Source organism: Cibotium barometz, chromosome 33 (genome assembly GCF_041138505.1).
Source record: "Cibotium barometz isolate CiBa-2024 chromosome 33, ASM4113850v1, whole genome shotgun sequence".
Classification (NCBI taxonomy): Eukaryota; Viridiplantae; Streptophyta; class Polypodiopsida; order Cyatheales; family Cibotiaceae; genus Cibotium; species Cibotium barometz.
The window spans coordinates 43,847,068-43,869,607 of NC_141078.1; the positions used below are offsets into that span (position 1 = coordinate 43,847,068).

At 41.6% G+C, this 22,540-nt stretch overlaps 1 protein-coding gene across 1 annotated transcript in view; it reads right to left on the reverse strand.

The window, feature by feature from the left end:
- Positions 1 to 4,632: 4,632 nt before the first annotated feature.
- LOC147619614 (plant UBX domain-containing protein 1-like) overlaps positions 4,633 to 22,540 on the reverse strand; it is a 51,909-nt gene continuing 34,001 nt past the window's right edge. Inside the window, exons 2-7 of the mRNA XM_086773284.1 lie at positions 18,281 to 18,392; positions 17,969 to 18,040; positions 12,091 to 12,158; positions 11,872 to 12,001; positions 10,806 to 10,910; positions 4,633 to 4,959 (exon numbers count right to left, since the gene is read on the reverse strand). Of these exons, the coding sequence (XP_086629410.1) occupies positions 4,739 to 4,959; positions 10,806 to 10,910; positions 11,872 to 12,001; positions 12,091 to 12,158; positions 17,969 to 18,040; positions 18,281 to 18,392 (708 nt within the window). The 3' untranslated portion in view covers positions 4,633 to 4,738. The remainder of the gene's footprint in view (positions 4,960 to 10,805; positions 10,911 to 11,871; positions 12,002 to 12,090; positions 12,159 to 17,968; positions 18,041 to 18,280; positions 18,393 to 22,540) is intronic.

Sequence of the window (22,540 nt, forward strand, 5' to 3'; positions counted from 1 at the left end):
ACATATCTTTTGTTCTTTGCGGGGTTGTTGAGCGTCGAACGCGGTTTGTAAAAATTTAGCAATTCAGTCGTCTCAGTGTCCGTGTCCCGCAGTCACTTGTCGTGGTCTTGTAATTGGTGTTCAACGTCATGAAGTTGTTGTTGCAACAAATAAATTTGTTGTTCCAGATTAGCATCAGGCAAAGGGGTATCCATATCTCGGAGTTGTGTTGTAAGTTGTGTTGCAAACGAGTTGTCGCTGGATGACGGCATGATGAAGTGAAGAAAATTGAAAGCTATGAGCAGAAGTTACCCAAGCAGAGATAAATTAAGATTGTGAATTATCCTCTTCAAAATCAATAACTTGATTGGTGTGGCTGAGATCACAATGAGGAGGATAAAGAAGTGTCGGCAAGGTAAACTTGGAGATAAATGTAAAGGTTTGAGTATTCAAAGGCTTGAAAAACTTCGATTATAAGCCTTGGTTAAGCCCACTTCAAAATGATGACCTCTGCAGAGTAGAGAAAACAAATAGTGGTGAGCCGCCCATAGCTCTTCGATTGAAAGGGAGGAAAATCTGGAGCTATAGCAGGTATGAAGGGTGGTTTGAGAAAAAATAGCCAAGGGAGATTGCATCCATGACAACCGATTGAGAAGAGGTAGAGAAATGGGCAAAACCACTTTGTGCAGAAAGTGGGTTTGTAAGGTGGCTTCATTGTGGTGCTCTCCTCACAACCAGTTGATACTATTGTACGCTGGCCTGGCCGTTGATGCACAAATGGCTGGCTAGACTGTATGCACCCTTGCTTTGGACTTCACAAGATCTTGCAGACTCTCATACCAATACTGTTACTCATCCTCTCTCACCATAGTATATACTTGCCAAAATAAACAAGAAGAATCTAAAAGCAAGATATGCATGACAAAGAGAATGTGTACAATCTCCTCCCATGCATGAGTGAGCAAGCTTCCTCATGCATGTATTTTTTTTATTAGCTAAAAAGCAAGTGCTCAAAAATAGCTTGATACATTCCACTTTGGCCTATTAATATCAAAAAGTAACTAGGTCTCCAAGCTTGGCTATTTACATTCAAATTGTAGCAATTTAATTAAATGAAACTATGGGTGGGCGACCCCATCGTCGCACACCAAAACCTGACAGTCGCGCACTAGCCAAAATCCATCGCACCCACGCTACTCCGTGCACTGATCTGCTCACCAAAAACACAAGACATATTAAATCCCGCTTATCTGCCCATCACGATGCGACCACTGCTCTATGCTCTCGCGCATAGCCAGTCATGACCGTGCGGCAAATGAGCATACTATAAATACCACATAGAATATCAAATAATTCCACAATTCACATTTCCATAACATAGAGAGTCGAATAGATCCTCCTCTTTGATTATTTTTCAAATCTCTTCCTAAATGCCAATCCACTACAAAGATACCCACACTTAGAACTTCAAGTTGTTCACGATTGATGACTGGAACAATCCAAGAGTATCTTTGAATTGATGAGTGGAACAATCCAAAGGCATCACTATTTGTTACTTATTGATGATTAGAACAATCCCAAGGTATCTTTGACGCAACCAATCCAAAATTTCATTACTCCTTTGGCACCTCAAAAGCTCTTAACCACTACCTGTCTTTTTGAGCTTGAACATTGAAAGAAAGCACCTTGTCGTTGTGTCCTTTGCATGTACCATTGCCTTGTTCATGAGTGTGTAGGCCATTCTTTCCAATCTATGTCCTTTGATAATTTGGCACTCGTCTAGCTTCAATACGAAAGAGACAGCTCCCATAGATTGTATGATTAGGAAGTAACACATTATTAGACATACATGTTATTTAATTTTTCATCACGAGATCAATAAGAAAGTTAAAATCATACTAACATTCATGAGAGACTTTGTAGAGTTTGATCATTGCTTGTTGAAGTCTCTTGAAATCCACCAAAATGTTATTGAAGGCATCGTATACTACTTTGATTTGTCCTTCAAAACTTTTATTCTCTCTACATGAAAATACTCAAAGATAAGGGATCTTACGTCTACATTGTTCATCTTCTTTGCTAATGAAACTTTAAATGGAGGTGAAAGAAAGTGGCTTTCACGATGGCATAAATCAACTCATGGCCCTCGTAGGTGGCGATTGGTATTATTTGCTTTATCACAAGCATTTTGAATATCATTTACACTCAAAATTTCCTAAATGTCTTTCATCACAAGCATTTTGAATATCATTTACACTCAAAAGCCCCTTAATGTCCTTCATGATTTCTTGTATGAAAACTTCACGAATTTCCTTGTAATTAGAATCATGAACAATGGCCAACATGTCTTTCTTCCTAATGTAAGCTTTCAAAAGACTCTAGATACAAGTTTAACCATTCCTCGATGCATCAATCAAATAGTTCATGAAACACAGCCATTGAAGAGAAGTGTTAGTTATAGAACTATAATGTAAATTATTCGACACTCGATTATTTACCTTATAGCTATGATTCTTCTTTTCCTAGCACTATCACCTATTGCAGGGCTATCAATTTCTGTGATAGCTCCCTTCTTTGGTGTTCCCTTATAGCAAATCGGTTTTTTTTCAAATGACACAACTTGGCTCTAAGCTTATTTATTTATTCATTCTCTTTATTCTTGATTTATATCTTCTTCTCTTCGTTCTTATTCTCTACGTCTTGCACTTGATTCGTTAAATCTAATTGAATATGCAAATTTGATGTGTATATATTGCATGTTTACAATATCCTAGAAGCCTTTTTTCCCATCACCAATGTAGTGTACTAAACTAGTTAAATCACTAAATGGTGGATTATCTAAGATCAATGGATCATGTGATTAGAGTGCATCATCAATCCATCTTCTACATGTTTCTTTCCCTCGGCCCTAAATGAAGAACTGGATGCATTATCAAATGGTTTTCTTACATAAGGACGTTTGATTGATGCATATTCCTCTTCTACTTGAATATGACGATTTATCTTATGTTTTTTCATATTAGAAATATCCTCCAAGGAAGACATAGTTTAAACTAAGGTCAAGAATGAAAGAAGGACGAGAGTAAGATTAAAGTAAAGATATAGATGACAAAAATAAAAATCATAAACATATATTTTTCATATAGACTACAAGAAGTAGTTGTGACCTAAAACTGGTAATAAAATTTTACTTTTTGAGGTTAGCTATATTTAAGGAATCATTTTTTAATAAAAAATATCAAAATTATACATTTATCTTAAACCCTAATTTTAGGATCCTTTAATCATATGAAATTTTTTTATGACATTATATTAAAAGGATTATGCTATTTATGAGTTGTGAGATATGATGAAAAAATATATGAAGCTTCAATGAGATAGTTATGAGCTGAAAAGATCCTTGAAAATCTATTTTTAATAATTACATATAATTCGAAGACCTTTTCTAAATATAAAAAAAATATTTTAAATTAAAAAACTTAATTTTAGAGTTTCTTATACTCTTATTTTTCAAATTTGGAAAAGAGAGTTGTGTTAAAAGGAAAGAGTATGGACAAGTGGGATGTTGATGCCCCAAAGAATTTTATGCATAGAAAATTAAAAAGTAAGGTATTCAAGTGAAGATATGTATAAGATATGATGAAAAAAAGATGTGGGCTTCAATAAGGTAGTTATTGACTGAAAATGACATTAAAAAGCTACTTTTTAAGGTTACATAAAATTGGGAGACCTTTTTTGAATATAAAGTGTCAAAAAAATTTTAAAACTTAATTTTAGAATCTCTTTTACCCAAGTTTTCCAAATTTGCGGAGCGGAGAGAGCATTGTGGGAGCAGATATGTGAAAGAGAAAGACAATTACTAAAAAGGCGAGTGGCCCAAGAAAAAAAGCTTAAAAACACAAGCTCTAAAAACAGTGATAACTTTTTGTAAAAAGACAAGTGGACTCCAGTAAAAATAGGAAGGGATCTAAGCGAGAGGAGTATTTACCAGCCTGAAAAGAGTGCGTGTCAAGATCGAATGTAAGCTGAAACAACCTCCACCTTGTATACCCTGCGGGGTAGGCCCATAGCGTGGATAAAAGTAGAGTACTTATCCCCTCACTATGGAGCCAATTTGAGCATTCTAAACCCACAAAAAAATAACAACTTAAGCTAATCCTTACAGGGTCCTTTTTGTAGTCCATATCTTTCGAAGTCTTATGTATTTTTAGAGCCGTTAAGTAAATCATGCATCAAGAATATAAAACATACCTTTTCCCACTATATTTTACCAAGGTGACTTAGTCGAGGTGGTAGACACTTTCAAGGTTCTCGAAATAGAATTCTTGTTAAATCATAAATGCTAGTATACTTACAAACGCAAGTTGAATGCTAATTGAGAGCAAAATCCTTAGCCATGAGCCAAACCACTGACCTCCCTTCCAAATATAGAAACCATTTGACAAATATAGTCTTTTTTTTAATGTTATGTATAAGTTACGGTGAACCATGGAAGTGTCTGCCCTACATCCACATCAATGCAGTTAACAACCAAGCTAACCCTATTTTGAGAAACCCATGAAGTTTTGATATTCAATATTTATATAGCTTCTTTCAGGAATCTTGTGGGCGCACGTGCGCACAGAGAGAGAGAGAGAGAGAGAGAGAGAGAGAGATGCAAATTACTCTATATTGATCAATTTACTATGAGGCTTGCAGCTGTTCAGTGATACAATATACATCAAATGACACTGTGGGCTAAAGTAAGGATGACCACCCATCACAACTTCATCCACTTGGGCTTCACCCCCGTCTTCCTTGGTCTTGGATCCACATGTTGTTCAGCTCTGTCTCGAGGAAAATCTGTTCTAGTTGTTGTATCCACTGATCTTTCCACATCAGAAGCTCGTGGTATCAGCAAATGCAAGTCTCGTAAGGCCATCACATCATGTCTAAGATATGGTGCATCAATAATCCCTTTCAACTCATCTTCAGTAAACCCTGCAAGTCCACAGTAATAAATTACTTGCGACATCAAAATTACTTGATTATGATGGGTGGTGTTCCAAAGGCTATTCACCTGAGCTGGCCAGAAGGCAAAAACATCAATAACTGTAAATAGTCAACGTGTGAAGTGAATCTGTAAATATTTTCCAGCAGCTACCTCTCTTTTGTGCATATCACTTCCCCTGTTTGGCAAAACAACTTCCATGACTACTGCTTAGGGAAGTTTTGGTCTCCACTACAAGCTATTATGAAAGTCGATATACTCTATTTGTTGATCAAGATGAGTTGGAGCCTAAATGAGCTGCCTCGATCTCAGCTTCTTGAGAGAATGAACAGTGTGACAATTTTGTTGACTCACAGTATTCAGTAGTGCTCTTTTGAGGCTTTTGGTTTGCCTTCACAAATGGCTTGGTCAAGAAATAATGGAGTACAGCCTAAGCTGAAGGTAATATAGGCGAACAAAGGGGTTTACTAAACAAACCAGAAAATCCAGACTTCTATGAAGTAATTGCATGCAGGTGACTTACCCTAGGATAGGTACTGGACATGGATAGCCAGGTATCTTGGAGAAGTAGATTCAAAAGCATGCTTCAGGGTGAACTCTGAATCTTTACTCTCTGGTTGGCATACGAAGCTGTCCTACTGTATATGTGCTACTCCTGGAGTAGATAAAAAATGAAGGTTAAGATCAATGATCTAGAAGGAACCTTTAGAGTGGTATCTGAGCCTCTCTAGACCTTAATATTTTGAATTGCTCAGGATTAGAGGGGAGAATCATTGAGAGAATGTGTGATGGCATTTTGGCATAAGGCAAGATTCATGTGGCAGTTGTGAAACTGTTTGCACATCGGGCTTAAGCACAGGCTGAAGGGGCTGCCAGGATGTAGCAATAAAACCTTCCTTTTGCCACCAAAACCGGAAACAACCGTGCAAAAACCCTGCCTATTTATACCAAACTCCCAGGCCTATTTCTGTCATCTGATGTTTGTCTCTTAACAGATTCTCCCAGGCTTGTCTTCTGCCTTAATACATTGATCTATCATTTGGTACAGCCAATGTGTTCAATCTCCCCTTCTACAGACTTAACAATCACAAGTTTGAAGTTCTCATACTTCAAGAAGTGTACTGCCAATCTCAATGTATGGCTTAGCTAATTCTTAAACGGTGAAATGGGTGACCATATGCAAGAAGTGGTCCATGATTGATGCCATTTGCATCGCGTGCCAAAAGGATGTAAAATAAGAAACAAGTATATACCATAGGCTTGCCTTTTGTTGAAATATACAAGTGAATAGGGTGTGTGCGGGAAGAAGCCCTTAGCAAGAGGCTGTAAAAGAGAATCTGTAAATGAGATGAAAAGGTGAGAAGTATCTACTGGGAGAGAATAAAGCGTAGCATGAGAAGATTTAGGAGGTGTGGAGATATTCTGGGAAGAGGTGGAGAGAATCAAGCAAAAGAGGTGGAGTGAATCAAGGAGAGATCAGTGGGATTAGATGCTTGGATGTAAGCTCTATAAATTGAGGCATTGGCCTAATGAGAATTTGTTGGTTTTTGATTATCCATGCTTACATTAAGCTATCAGTTAATTGCTCACTAATCACATCTTAATTATCGTCTAATCTCTTTTCTAATGATGTTGATTCTAGCATTTGATCCACCATAGCTTATCACATTGCTGCAAATTTAATATAGTATCAGAGCCTAGCTTAGAATCTATCAAATTTATGAGCCCATTATCTTGCTAATCACCTAGTTAATCAAGATTAGTAGATAATCAAGTTTTTATCTCCTTTTTTTCAGGAGCTTCTGTACCCCCAGCTGGTGGAGGGGCTTGATCTCCCTCCAGGCTTAACAGGCTTCAAGTCTTTAGCCACACATAGCCACAAGCCCCAAGCTTCAGCCCATCAAGACAAATCATCAAACCGCCGCGCAGAGCTGCAGATTTCCGCGTTTTTTCAAGCGCTTTTTTTTAAAAGGAAAATGGAGATCTTGTCTGCACCAGATACAATGGGTCTAATTCCTCTTGGCCCCAAGGGTTTTCAAGAGTGGTCTACAAGCTAGTGAAGACAGTTTTTGATTTCATCAAGTCTACAGTGAGATCCAAGCTCTCCATCAAATCTGCAGGTGACTTTGGTAAAACAAAGATTAAGCATTCAATGTTTGGTCAAATCTTGTGTTTCTTGGCTTAATCCTCTACTAGACTAATTGCTATTGATGGCCTTGAAAGAGGTTGAGCTCATTTGAACTCTAAGGCCCCAGATCTGGACTCCCCGCATACTCTGTTTTCTGCACACAAAACAGAGGATTATTTTGCTAATCAATACTAATCACTGTATTTTGGTGCAATTGAGGGTTCAAATTAACCATTGGGTATCTGATGCAGATCTCTATAACTTCAGATTTCAATTCGGAGATGGTATGATACTCCAACCATTCATTACAGATTTGTTACTCTTGGTTTAATGTAATTTCTGGTGAATTTATGCTGATAAATCTGTTGTAATCATCACCTAAATATCATATTGAGTTGTAAAAGGATAGACACTGCCCTTGAATCTTGAAATTGGATCAAGAGGTAAGATCCCCCTTCACATCATCATGAGCACAGCACAAGAGATAGCCAAATTTAATGGGGAGCAGTTTTATACATGGCAAACAAAAACCATGTATTTGCTCATGAGGAAAAATCTGTGGGGGCTAGTTGAGGGAAGAGATGAATACCCAGAGGTGAGTGAGAAAAATGAGTGGAAGAGCAGGAATGAGAAAGCATTAGGACTTATCGCACTCAGTTTAAATGATGAAATCATTCATCACATCACAGGGATACAATGGGCAAAAGATGCATGGGATGAACTCAATAAATTATTTGGCACTCAAGCAAAAAATTCAAAGATAAATCTGTTAATGCAATTCTACAAACAGGATATGAAGGAAAGTGAACCTTTAATCACACACTTGAACAAATATAAAAGCATTAAGCAACAACTGGCAACCATTGGCAAAAAGGTAGAAGATGATGAGGCACTAGCAGTGCTTCTGAAGAGTGTGGACAAAGGTGAATGAATATGAAAACATTGTAGTAACATTAAAGAATGTACCTGAATTGAAGCTGCACGAGATAGAAGGAGCTCTAGTAAAGCAAGAGACCAGGGTCAAAGAGAAGAAATGGATGGACTCAACAGCTGGAGAGGAAAAAGCTTCTTTACTCGAGAAGGATTCTCTCGAGGACGAGGACGAGGACGAGGAAGAGACAGAGTAGGAGGAAGGACCTTCACTTGCCACAACTGTGGGAAGCCACGACACATGGCAAGAGACTGCTACAGCAAATCCAGTGGAGAAAGAACATCGGCAAACTTCATGGAGGCTCCTAAGGAAGTGGAGTCAGATCATCTTTTCTGAGAGAGAGAGAGAGAGAGAGAGAGAGAGAGAGAGAGAAATCCCACAACCCAATGTAACCTGTCCTAACAGAGTAAAACCACCTCTGAGCCACCGATGATGTAGGCCATGTGGTAGATGTATGTGTGAGCACTTTAGTCAAGGTCACGGGCACTTGCAGTAGCCTTGGACACATAGAGAGAGAGAGTGTCAAGGACTATGAGTTTAGGGAGGCACTGGTCGCGGACTACCAAGTAAGAGGGAAACTTAGTATAGGATCCAAGTGTGCTACGATTATTCACTTGAGGGGAGGTGTTGAAATATACAAGTGAATAGGGTATGTGCGGGAACAAGCCCTTAGCAAGAGGCTGTAAAAGAGAATCTATAAATGAGTGAGAAGCTATGAAAAGGTGAGAAGTATCTACTGGGAGAGAATAAAGGGTAGCATGAGAAGATTTAGGAGGTGTGGAGATATTCTGGGAAGAGGTGGAGAGAATCAAACAAAAGCCATTGGCCTAATGAGAATTTGCTGGTTTTTGATTATCCATGCCTACATTAAGCTATCAGTTAATTGCTCATTAATCACGTCTTAATTATCGTCTAATCTCTTTTCTAATGATGTTGATTCTAGCATTTGATCCACCATAGCTCATCACATTGCTGCAAATTTAACACCTTCCATATTCTCAAAGAAAACCAATCATTTTATTATTATTCAGCCCTTCATTTTTCGAAGTCATTTAACACTATTTTTGAAAATGACAAATGATTTTTTGAAAATCATAGAATAATTATCTTGGATAATTGAAACAAAGGTTAGTTGCCTAAAATCATCATAAGGAGCACCTTTTTTGAGAAAATTGGGACTAACGGCTTTAACTTTCATTTTAAAGTGACAAGTTTTTGCATGTAAAAAGCTGTATAAATGTCTCACAAACCTCACTGAAGCAAAAGTCTAGTTCAAGTACTGGGACGAGAAGGCTCCAACCTATATGCCAGCTCTTGATGTCACCTTCCCATCTTGTTTCACTGGATCTTTGAGCAGTGACCCCGCGCTAAGGAACCACTTCAGGACTGTTCTAAAAGCCCTCGGACCTCCACCCAGCCACTTGTGCTACCTCCCTCCTACCACCTTTGAATGCATGGCCTTGTGCTTCTGTGCTTCTCCCTCTTATTAATGTCAGCACTCAGCATCAGTAAGCACCACCCCTTCTGTTCTGCAATTGATCTCCACTTAGTTATGACATCCATGCATTGGCGGAACCACGTAGTTGGTCCATCTTTCAACCTTCATCTGTTATATTCTTCTCTTGGTGTTGCATCCATTACACACCTCTCCTCTGTCCTTTAAGGATAGGAGGGAAAAGTCTTTCCTCTTCATCTTGATTTGCTCATTAGCACCTTTTCACATCCAGTGTGTAGACGCTTTTCGTCCAGAATTATGACCCAAGGAAAGGTTTTGGAAGCCTTATTGTAATTCATTGATGAAAGTTCCACTTTGGCAAGCATCTAGCAAGGAGTTGGTAACATCAAAGAAGGTATTTACACAGGCCAAGAGGTGTTTGCATTGAAAGGTTTTTGTGGGCTGTCACTTGCAGTATTTGCAACGATAGTGGCTTGAGCAACAGCATGCATGAGCTTAGCAGTAGTGGCAAAAGAGCAAGGGCCAGCAGCGAGAAATAAAAACAAAGGGTTGAGAACCACAAGCTATGGAGGACAGGTGCATAGCAAAGCCAATTCATGGTCTTGACGTGCAGCTATGCTTACAACTAGTTCATCCCACACCGTGTGCAAAAAGCGGGCTCTTTCAATCAAATGACTGTAAAGTTGTGATGTTACATTGAGTCCTTAAGTTACACCAAGCAAAACAAAAACAAGTAAAAGAAAAGGCTTTAAAACAATGCTAGCAAATTGCAATATTATGATTTTCGAGTGCACCTAAAAAAATCCCCAAACAATTTTAGTAGTAGTGACTCCTGAGAGGAGAGGCACACTTGTGGGCCGCCCATCAGATAAATCCAGGCTTTGACTACGTTAAATAATGAACTTGACAAATTGCCAGCAGTTAATTTTAAAATACACAATCACTAGATTGACAACAGAATTCCCTTGCAAAAATAAATCTTTCTTCATGTTATTTGGAATTACCCTTGATAGAGCTAAAACAGTGCTTGACCAAAGATATAGCATATATGGCTACAGCGTTGCATGGCAGACCAACCCAACAAAGTAATTAACAAGAGTGAACAAGAGAAATAAACATGCCTTAAAAATATTAGTTGAATAATCTAAAGATATATGTTTTTACATGATATGTGCAAGTCAGAGTTTCAATTGACACACCAGTTACAAAACAAAAACTTCCGTTTGATCTAAAAATTGATGTTCTTTAACACTTTTTTTTTAAGGGAGCCCAAAAGCTACAAAAGTGAACAGTGAAGATGTTGAAAGAATTGAGATCATACCTTTTGCTATGTCGTAACTGAAGTAAATTAGGGAACCCGGAGTGAGTCCAGCAGTGTAAAAGTCTTTTCCTAGATCTTGCAATCGCTGCTTGGGGGGAGTTGTATCTGGCATGTACAAGAATTAATGCACAAGTTCAGATTTGGCATATCTTCCCCTTAAATTGTAGCAATACAAGCTGTAAGTACAGAATTTTGTCATCATATACTAGCAAACATGCTGATCGTTTCATCCTGTCAAATTGAGCGCTACAACTGACTTCCTTTTTGTGAAAAACCCTCCAATATTTCCCCATTCAACACACTAATGCGAATGATGATGTACATAACCCTGGCTAATGCGAATGATGATGTGCATAACCCTGGCTAATATTAAATATGCTCAATACCCCTGCCGTGCCCAGACCCAAAGCCCAATTGCTTAAAGCTTCCATTAACTCTTTCATTTTTCTGAGGCTGGCAAAGGGAAAGAAACAACCTGAAAGGACTTTCTGAAGGGCAGGTGACCAAGTAACAACTTATGTGAACCCGTCAACGGGTGTGTAGCCTAGCCGTGTGGGTTCATGACAGGGAAGGGGGAGGTCCCGACGAGTTCAAATCTCCACAGGCTCCCCGATGGCATCCAGGCCATTTGCAGCCATAAGTGTACACCTTCCGGACGGGAGACCAATCCACCTTCGGGTGGGCACTCAAGTTGCTAATACAGAAGGATCTACTCAAAAAGAAGGGGGGGGGGGGGGGGGGGGGGGGGAGGGGGGGGGGGGGGGGACTTATGTTAACCCAGTGTTTGAGTTAGGCTTGATGCTATGGTCAAACATCAAGGTTGACAAGAGGCACTGAACTGCAGACCAAAGCTGGGTCAAAGAAAAAGCAGCTGAAAGACTAAATTGCTGAGCAGCTAAGGCATAAAATAGATTTTCAAGGTAAGTTACCAAGTACAACTTTGGAGTGGATTTTTGGCCCTTTGAGCATAAAATCTGTTGTAAAATTTCCACTAAAAAAAACCTTGGCTGTGTGCATGGCATTCAAATGTATTCTCACTAATAAAGGAGGAGGAGGAGAACCTTACAAAGATAAAAGGGTATGTCCGTCCTTGAGACCACTTTTTTCAGCAAATCAACCAAAGCTGAAAGGGAATCAGAAGGTTGAAACTTTGCTTCCAGGATAAAATTGTCTGGAAACTGCACACGAATGATGGCCTACAAGAAAAAAAAAAAGTGTGTCAATCGGTGATTGTTTAACCAAAAAAATGAGGACAAAATACGAGTCATGTTTCAAATGCAAATACCTTGGTGATACGTGCACGTCGCGATGCTGCTTCAGAGTCTCTAATTTTTTTAGTCTTCAGGAAAATCTCTTCATAGCACAAAAATGAGCATTTGCACAGTTCAAAAACAAAAGATTTGCTCTTGACTAGGAGGGTTACTATCATATAAAAATAGAGTTCAGTTAAAAAAACTCTCGAAGCAAAGCATGGCAATTGCAATTTAATAATCAAAATCGAAAAATTCTTTGATCACTATTTCTTTTCTTTAACCACTAAATGATTTGACTAGAGGGGCATGGGTGGGTGTGTTAGAATTGTGCATCTCAGTGTTTTGGGGCTTTACTATTTATCTGGGATTTTACTGGATTTTCTCCTGATTATTTGTCTAGGGCCAGTCGGCCAGCCCCAGAGGCAGTCAGCCAGGTCTCTACACAACTATATAAGGAGTTTCCCATTATTCACTCATTCATCCACTTCCCTTTCACATAGTTCAACATTCAATTGCTGGCCATTGCCATTGTAAAGCTTTACTGCTGTTATAAAAGGTGATCTTGTCCAACTCTCTCAATCTCCTTTGCACTCTCTCATATGTTTATTGTTTATGCTTCCGCCTGTGCTATCTCCTTCGGGGTGTTGATTTGTTGTTAGGTTATTATGGGTATGCTTTGCATGAGAGATGTGATGCACCATTTAAAGATACATCAACGATAACTAAGTTTCAAAATGGAATCACTTTTTTGCTAACATGGCTAAAAGTCCACAAACAAGCCGAAAACATTAACTCATAAAACTCGAATACAAGCTGTAAACTATGATATCAAATTTCAGCAAGATGGTTGTGGATCCAATGGCATATACACTGAATGACATGTTATGCCATATATCATGATGCTTTAAAGGCAGGCTGAGAACAAGAAGTTATCAGGCTTAAAAGGCAGGCTGAGAACAGGATGAAGTTATCAGGATTGCGAACCAGTAAGTTGTGGAATTAGGAACAATATCAATGACTTTCTTTACATGTAGAGTCGCTGAGTTCTGTGCATGGATGCTTTGATCTTACAAATACATTGGCCTTTCCATTTGCCTAGGGAACACACTGTTGTAGAAGACGTGTGAAGCCACTTGTAAACCTTAAATACTTTGAGATTGCTCATGACACTAACCTTAAGATTGCTCATGATACTACTGGTGAGCCTTGGGGATGCATGGGTTTCTACAGAAGAAGGCAACACTTGCTGACATGGATGACTGTCGCCTTCTTACAGGAGTTGCCCTGCTTGCCTCTTGACGTTGGCATCACTTCAGACCACCTCTTTTGGTTGACACAAGTCACAATTTGCAATGACAGTTCACCACTTTGCCGCTTGACGTGGACGTCACTTACTGTGAATGGTCGGCACAGCTTCACACTGGATGCTGGTAAAGTTAGTTGTTGTGCAGCACTATTTGCCACTCAACTATGTCTTCAGTTATGTCATGCAGCGTGGTAAGAAGATGACATGTGCAACTTTAATTAAGCATTAATAACTAGCAAGAAGAGAACATGGCAGAGTAAACATGATGAACACACTTGGACTAAATGATGGAAACATTCACAATGATCCACTAGATTCTGATAACCAAGATTAATACAATAAACAAGTAGCATACCTTTTTATAGGGTTATACATGTCCAATATATAATAGAACATGGTGGTGCCCCTAACCTCTAGGAGGTAAAGTGCACCTTCTATCATACCTCCTTGACCCATAATCGCTTTGATTACCCAAAGCCAAAAGAGAGAAATAAGCAAAACTTGCTGCACGTAGAACCTCAAAAAAGCTTCATTATAAATATAGTGATTCCATATTATGTGTGCAGAATTATGCCAGGAGAGCCATCTAGCGATTGTGATAGCAATTTCATTCAGAAAGAACATTTACAAAAGAAGCCCTTAGACTTTTATAAGCCTTCAACTTCAATTATGCATTTGGAAAGCACATACATGCTAATAATGCCCTACACTCTATAAATTACGACTTACAAACAAAAACTAGGCCCTTCCCTTCCACATCATGGGCCGCCACTTCAAAAGTTCTTTTCTACACAAGCTATACAATGACCTAGATGATGGTATGATATCCCACCTAAGGTAAGTGAAGCAAAAATTCTAGAAACATGAAATCCTATCAATATCTCCTCCACACCCATCCTCTCATCCTGAAAAAGCCGCTTCCTTGGACAGCTCCTTTGTTGGTCCTGGACAAATCCTTCATGATGTGCTCAGTGGAGTCTAGGTCACCCTATGGCTAACCAGTTCTCTCTCCTCCACGTCATGCATGATGCCATCACTGGTGGACATTGTGGCATGAACAATAGCTATACTCTTTGTTACGAACCAACACCTCATGATGAAGTGCTGATTCCTGAAAAGCATCCTTCTATACAAGCTCTGGGGAAATTGCCTCCTATTAAGAACACACCCGAAAAAACCTCTGCCGCCCGTGAATCTCTGCATATGGACCAATACATCCACCACGTTCTCTTGTAACCTATATCCTCAAGCCAACATTTCCCTGCCTGCTGGGCTTCAATGCTTGGTCCTCACTAATGGATACCTTTCAATGGAACATACTCAAAATGGTACACTCCATAACACACCGAAGAAAATACTCAGCCATTAACCAGCTCCTATAAATAGGGTGTTTGAGCATTTGTTGAAGTACCCAAGAGTCCTGCCACCACAAGTGCAAGTACAAATGCAATTTGGAGGGCCGGAGAATAGATCTGGAGCAACGTGTGCGTTGAGATGTTTCAAGTGCAGAAATGCACTTGACGATTCAATTTGGGAGCTAGAACACCTGTTCATAAGGTTCCATGATGTTGGTTGGCAGTTCCAACTGAGTCATGGGCTGATTAGCTGGTTGATTATTAGCAAACCTTATAATTAATCTTTATAACACTGCCCGATTTTCCACATGTTGAGCACCCAGACTAGGCCAAACCAATGATGCTGTCCGTCCATCCAATTGGAGCCCCAAACTGCCCAAAAGCTGCCTGTTTTGCACGTATGCAGCCCTACTAACTTGCAACTCCTCCTGGCCACACAGACTCCCCACCCTGCTGCCCCGCACAGGTGGGTCGCATTCTCTCCCCTCTAAACTACAGCTCTCCTCAGTTGTAAGGTGTCCGTGTGAATTGTCCTCTCCACTTAAGTCTCATCCAAGATGTTGGCTGTCCTTGCACTGTGAAACCACTTTGCAACCTCTGAGGCTTACATTCCAGCCACGCCTCATTAACAGCAAAACATGCAGAGCAAACTCTCGACACTCTTTGCTCAACCATAAACGTTTGCCACATGTCTAGCACTCCCTGATCCCTACAAAGCAATCTCCTATACAAGAAGAGTCGCTTATTGGCGCCGAGAATACTCCTGTGAATTTCCATGCCAAAGGTTACTCGAAAGACTCCATCCACCATTAAACCATCAGCTCAAACAAGTCACCAAATCCCATGCACTCCTGCGAAAGAAAACAATCCTCAAAACTATTGCATCAAACCTACATGCACCTGTATCTCCTCAGCCATGTATGCTCACACCAACATCCACCAACTCCATGATGGACTCCGATGTTTGGCCCTCCTTGCAAACACCTTGTGGAACATATTCCCAGAAATACATCCTGTGATACACACGCAAAAACTCTGACCATATTCCGCAGAACATCCAAGAAATCTATCTCATGTGAAGACATACCAACTCGTACGTCCTCCGGTGAAGACACAACCACTAACATGCTCTCTGAGTTGAAGACATATCCCTCATCATGTCCGACTTCAATGCAACAATGACATTAGACACCTCTCTCAAGACTACAAATGGTCGTGAAGAGTCCCCTTCATTGGCCTGGAAACTAAGGGTGGGTGGGAAAAAAATGAAGAAGAGGTTGCCAACACTATGCAAGGTGGCTGTCCAGCAATGATGGCCGCCTTCTACCTCTTTCTCCAAGTCCCGAACAGCCCAGAAATTCTCCAATCAGCACATTTGTATATAAGAAGAGTCATTTCGAAACCTTTGCGTTTTGTCCAAGACAGACAAAACGAAACAAAACGAAACCTTCGAAATGACGAAACGACAAAACGGACAAAACGTTTCATGTTACTGTGGTCTGGCGAGGGGTCAAGCACTCCAGAATGTGTGGCTCGATGAGGGTGTGGATATGCCATCCATGGCTGGTGTGGGGTCCTCTCGTGGTTGGAAGAATTGAGTGATGGTCACCTGGGCCGGGGTGGATTCCTCCCACAAGGTCTAGACTCCCTAATTAGTGACTCTCTATGGCGATGAAGCTCTAGTAGGAAGAGGCCTAGGCACCGTGGACCTGGGTAATCCATGATCCTCGATAAGGTGGGTGTGTGTGTGTGTGTATGTGTGGGTGCGTGTGCGCGCGCGGGCGTGTGCGTGTGTGCAAACCCTAAGTCGTGACACTTGATTTCAAGTACTTTTTGGTACTAACCCCTAATTAATGAAAAAATTTGAGATCTTTGCCGAACTATGATGGAATCTAATTTGTTGCATGCTCTTACTCTTCCACATAAGTGGATAGTTCTTTTTGAAATGGTGAAGAGATCGTACCAAGTTTTAGCATGAAAACTTCATGTTATTTGGAAAGCCACTAGGTGGCAAGGCAGTCTTGTCGGAAATTGACATAGCCCAAGACAGGGTGCCGAGTCAAGCAATCTTGTGGTGTTGGTCATAATCCAAGATGCCTAGGCTGAGGTTTCTGGATGGCTTATAGACAATAAGTAGTAGAGTTGACTACGGATGCTAGGGAGGAGGATTGGGGTGTGAACATGGTGGTATCTTTCATCTTTGACTTTGAATGGATTACATTATCTAAGGTTCGACCTTGATGTTCAGAGAGGAATTCGGTTGCTTCAAGGCTTGGTTGTAGGAGAGAAAATTGGTGATTCCACGTACGATCATGCTTAATGGGGGCTTTATATGGGGTGTGCTCAGATGGTATGGGACGCCAAAGTGTATTCCCATGTAGAATCTCTTGAGGCTTCATGGGTTTCTTGTCTAGGACACTCTATGCTTTCTCATAGTTAAACTCTGGTAACTAAACTGTGAGGAGCAAGTGCTGATATGTGAGTGACAACAAGATAAGGGACTTTCTTGGTTGTCTAAGCATTGGCATGTCACTCCTAGGGTAACAAGTTTTATAATTCATCACACACTCTCTTGTGATGGCTAAATGATATTGATGCATGAGGCAACCTCGGAATTGTACATGAGAGAGATGAGAAGTTTGGAAGTTATTGGTCTTAGACTGAATGTCAATTTTGTGTGTTGTCCCACTCACAGTCACAAGCCATTGAATTACTCTTTGTACAAAGGTCTGGGTAGCTTATCAAGCCAAGTGAACCCCAACACAATCAAAGTCATGTCTAGGACAAGTGGCTTATGTGTTGTCAAAGAACACATGAATACCTCTGTCAAATCTGATCCTCAATCAAAGCAGTATGACAAGCATGGTAAATTTAAAGAATTTACACCTGTATCCAAACATCATTGTTACAAACACTGATAAAAAATGAGGAAAGAAGAACCTAGGGAGTTTCATGCAGAGTGTTTTCACGTGCTTTGCAGGTCACAATCGGCAGGACAGCTTGTAAAATAAGGCATGGGAGCTAGCTCCCATGATCCCAGAAATACCCAATGTTATGCTTTCCCAGGATAAGCATAAACTAGACACAAGCTGCATGGCAAGTAAATCCCAGTCTTGAATGCTAAGCCCTTCCTTTTTTAATCTCAAGACTAGACTTTATTTTAAGGGCAAGTTCTCAATCCTCCACCGTACCTTCAATTATTTTCAGTGTCAAAAAAATTTGCAGGTTGAGGAGAAGAAAGAAACCAACCTGGTTTCTTATTAGCCATCATTCGAGCATAATCATCTTCTGTGAACTCATAAAAATCATCAGACTCCTCTTCTGCAGCACAAGAAGCAAGTGTAACCGATATCACTGTCTTATACAACAGCCCATGCCTGTGCTTTAGCCTCCAAGCAATTAAGTATCGATACGAAAAAGTAACCATACCTCTGGTATAAAAACTTATTGAAAAGTAGACATAATCTTATGTGTGTACGCACATTACCAAAAACAAATGTATCAATACACATATAAAAGGTGAAGAGTATAAAACAAATAATTAATTGACAGTAAAGTTACCTTGTTTTTGTGCAGACTCTGATATGTTCACCTCCTTTGTTATGAGTGCCGCCCTGCTAACAGACACGTTTACTTCTCGTCCAAGATTTTCAGCCATTGCCCTTAACAAGGCCTGTGGAAAGCGGAACAAAAAAATCACTTAGAACCTGGTACATGCTCCTATTTGTAAATGTATGAATCAGGAAATCATTTAAAATATCTAGCCCTGCACCTCTCTATCTAGTCAGTATCTATCCTATCAAACTCTTTATCTATCACACACAAATAGGAATGGTATATGGCATTAAACAAATTTAAAGCACCACTTCTGAGCAAATTCCGTAAAATTAAACACTGCAAGGCTTTATCACTCCACTGTAGGATCTGTCAACACGTTTTAAAGGCAATATTCAACACAAGGCTTTGAAAACAATCAAAAAGAGTTGAATCAGCATGAAGGGGAAGGAAACCTCTCCTGATCAACATCCCCACTCTGCTAACCTGTGCCAGGAAAGAGCCTTTCCCTTCTCCACTTAGCTTGCCTCCCTAGTCCACTGTAGCCCAAGCTTCGCTGCTTTGTCCAAATCCTACCTGCTGTCTTACAACATCCCCCTTCTCCAGTTCATGTTTATTTACAGCCCCCATGTCTTTGATTGACCCTTCTCCAGCCACACTTTCACCCTGCCTCTCAATTTCTGTACACATATTCGGGTTTCATGGAAAAGCATTTGACTAGATGCTATTCACTCTATAAGTTTACCGAACTTTCTTGTCACCAATGAGAACGAGAACTTCTCCCCACAGGTAGAAGCACAAGCTCCCAAGATTTTTCAACACAAGTTGCATCTTGCAAGATGCTTCCCCACCCAGACAGCCCCAAGGCTACTTTGGTATGCACACGGATATTAGATTACTACAAATCACATATGCAGAGGCCAATGCACAATACCACTGCTTTCTTGCAGCAAAATGGATAGCAATTCAAGACAGGGGGCTGAGGGAGGAGCAAGTTCCCAGGCCGCGGAGCACCAGGTACCGACCATGGATGACCCATCAGCCAGAGAGTGGCGGACGGTTGGCCCCCGCTTGGGTCGCCAGCCGAGCACCAAAGCTGAGCGTCGTTTGCCATGCGCGCCAGGCTAGCAGCATGCAAGAGGATTCGGTTCTGTCATAGAACCGTTACGAGCACTTATCACAGCATCCGCCCGCAGACGGCGGGGCCCCTCAAGTCACGGAGAGGGCACCCCCCCCCCCTCCCCCGATTTGGCGGCCGATTCCTCGTCACGACTCCTCTTCCGGCCCTCAGTGCCAAGTGGGACCGGTTGACCCCACCCTCTCTCCGTCGAGCCTTCCTCAACAGCCTTCCTCTCCGATGGATGCCTCTCAGCAGCGTCCCTCTCTAGCCTCTCCGCCTCCTCCTCCCCCCTCCCCCCTCTCCCCCTCCCCCTCCGCCTCCCCCTCCCTCTCCCCCACCCTCGCCTCCGACTCTACCCGCAATCGCTCCATCTGCCCCTTCCTCTTCTTCCGTGCCCACCATCCCCCCCCCCCCACCCGCCTCTCCAAAGCATTCCCGTCAGCCCCATGCAGCCCCTGATCTGGAGAGGAGAAAGCCGGCGATCTCTGTTCGTCGCCTCATTCATTGCTTCTCTAAGCCGGTGGAGATGACCATTGATGATTGCGGCCTTACCGGTGAGGGCTCTCCCACTTGAGTCTCCAGGCAGGCGCCCCTATTCGGATATACGTGGTCTTCCACCACTCCAGACCCTCTGCGCCAGAGAATGGAGCGATGATTTTCTCTTTCCCCTTGAGCGCAGCCCCGGGCAAAGTGGGATCCAGATTCGGTGACCGCTACCATTTAGGGCCAAGCAGTTGAGCTATTGCATCATCTTCAAGATTTCCGCATCACCGACGTTCTTACTCATCTAGGCCTCTGGCCAGGAATGGAGCTTCGTGGATCAGCCCACAGAGACCAGGAAGGGGAGATGGTGACCTCTAGCTTGGATGTGCTGCTCTTTGTGTTCATGCATACCTCTATCGCAGTACCTCTCCCCCCTTCTTACAGGTATCTTCATTGTGATCGATGGAGCACGGAGTATGCATACTCTCGCACTAGGACTGTCAAAACCCCGCCGGATCTCCTCGTGGAACGCTCCTGGTATGAGACTCGAAACCTGCAAACAAACAAACAACAAGAAGGGAGTGCAAGCCTGACTCACCTCCCAACCATGACAGCCGTGGGCAAGCCCACAGTCTTGGCTGTCCCACCGAGCCACAAGCTGAGCTAACTAGGTTGATGTACCGACCAATCTCCTCCTCGCGACGTCCCATACCGCCACGAAGCTACCCTCGCGGGCCTCGAGACTATTCCCGGCCTCGGCTGCGTAAAGCAGGTGCACCTCTGCACTAGATCCAGGCTCCAGACCATAGAGCTCTCACAAATCTCGCGAGACTCTATATGACTAATGACTTAACCTTGGCCACCCTTTTATAGGCTCTTGGTTGGTCATCCGGCGTCCACACTTGGGCGCCCGCCCATTAGTCTATCCCTATCTCAGCTCGCCAATCAGCCTGCCTAGCTCCAAGCTTCCCCAAACCTCGAAGCTAGTCTTGCGTGCATGTAGCACACGGTAGATACACATTGTGCACATGACATACTCCCCTTCCTCTAAGAGCTCACTCCTGAGCTCACTAAAAAGCCAGGGTAATCTCTCTGAAGAGTAGTCAATGTCTCCCATGTAGCGTCCTCCTCAACACGATCCTTCCACTTGATCTTGTATTCCGTGATAAGCGTATTACGCAATCTTCTTTCACGAAATCTAAGAAGATTTTCAGGTTCGTGCGGAACAAATGTCATGTCCTCGACATCTATGATTTCTTGAAAAGTAACTAACTGGTATGTTCCACCCAGTACTTCCTTAAGTCTACTGACATGAAATACAGGATGAACTTTCACATGAGAAGGCAAATCCAATTCATATGCAACTGAACCAATCCTTCGTGTAATACGAAATGGTCCACAGTATCCAGGGAATAATTTCGGAGATCGACCTGTCCGTAAAGTCTCGGAATCTTTCGGAACTCGCAAATACACCATCGTTCCTTCAGAGAACTCTCTGGGTGAACGATGTCTATTAGAATAAAATCTGTCTTGGTCTTGAGCACTTCTAATAGATTCCTTCGCAACTTGTAACATTTCTTGCATATCTTGCAAAAAATTACGTGCTGCATCATGTTGAAGTCCTGAGAATCCCACTGTAACAGGTGATCTAGGTTGAAAACCATACATAAGCATGAAAGGACTAAAACCTGTACTCGTATGCTTAGTACTGTTATATGCAAATTCTAACATAGAAAGATAATCCTCCCATGAACTCTGTCTTTTGGATACATATGCTCGAAGCATATCCTCCAAAATCTGATGCACTCTTTCAGTCTGGCCATTAGATTGAGGATGATCTAAGGAACTCAAATTCAAAGTTGTTTCCAACTTCTCAAAAATAAGTTTCCAAAAATCACTCGTAAACTTATCACTGACTATGTCCTGCGGTAACCCGTACAGTCTAAACAATTGCTCAATAAACTGTCGTGCTAATTGCGTAGCTGTAATAGTCTTCCAGGTCGGTAAAAATCTAGCCATTTTTGTCAAACGATCTACCACAACCCAAATAGAATTGTGGCCTTGATGCGTTCTTGGCAATCCAGTAATAAAATCCATGGAAATACTTTCCTATTTATTACCTGGGATCTACAAAGGATGCAACAACCCAGCCTGTCTAAAGCGTTCAGCTTTATTTACTTGACAAATTTGACACTTGAGAACATAATCTTCTACATACCCTTTCATTTTTGGCCAATAAAAAGTGTGTTTCACTAACGATAGTGTCCTGTGTACCCCAGGGTGTCCAACAGAAGGGCGTCGTGACACTCCTTAAGAATCTTGGACCGAATGTCCCTGGATCTTCTGCCAAAATGGACCAAAATAACTATCAATCTTACAAAGCCCTCTCAATGACTGAAATAAGTCAGTAGAAATCTCGGTGAACGACAAAGTATTCACCTCTCTAATTCGACTAAGCGCATCTGCAACACTATTCATGGACCCTTTACGATAAGAAATCTCAAAATCAAGCCTTCTGAGGGCCTGGGCGCATCTGAGGCCGTCCCTCTTCCAGACTCCCTCGGGCACCGATGAGGAGCGCCTGAGGCAGCCATTGATCTGGAACCCCTTGATTCGACTTCCCAGTGGCCATATGGTTGGCTCGCGGTCTCACGTGTCGTGGG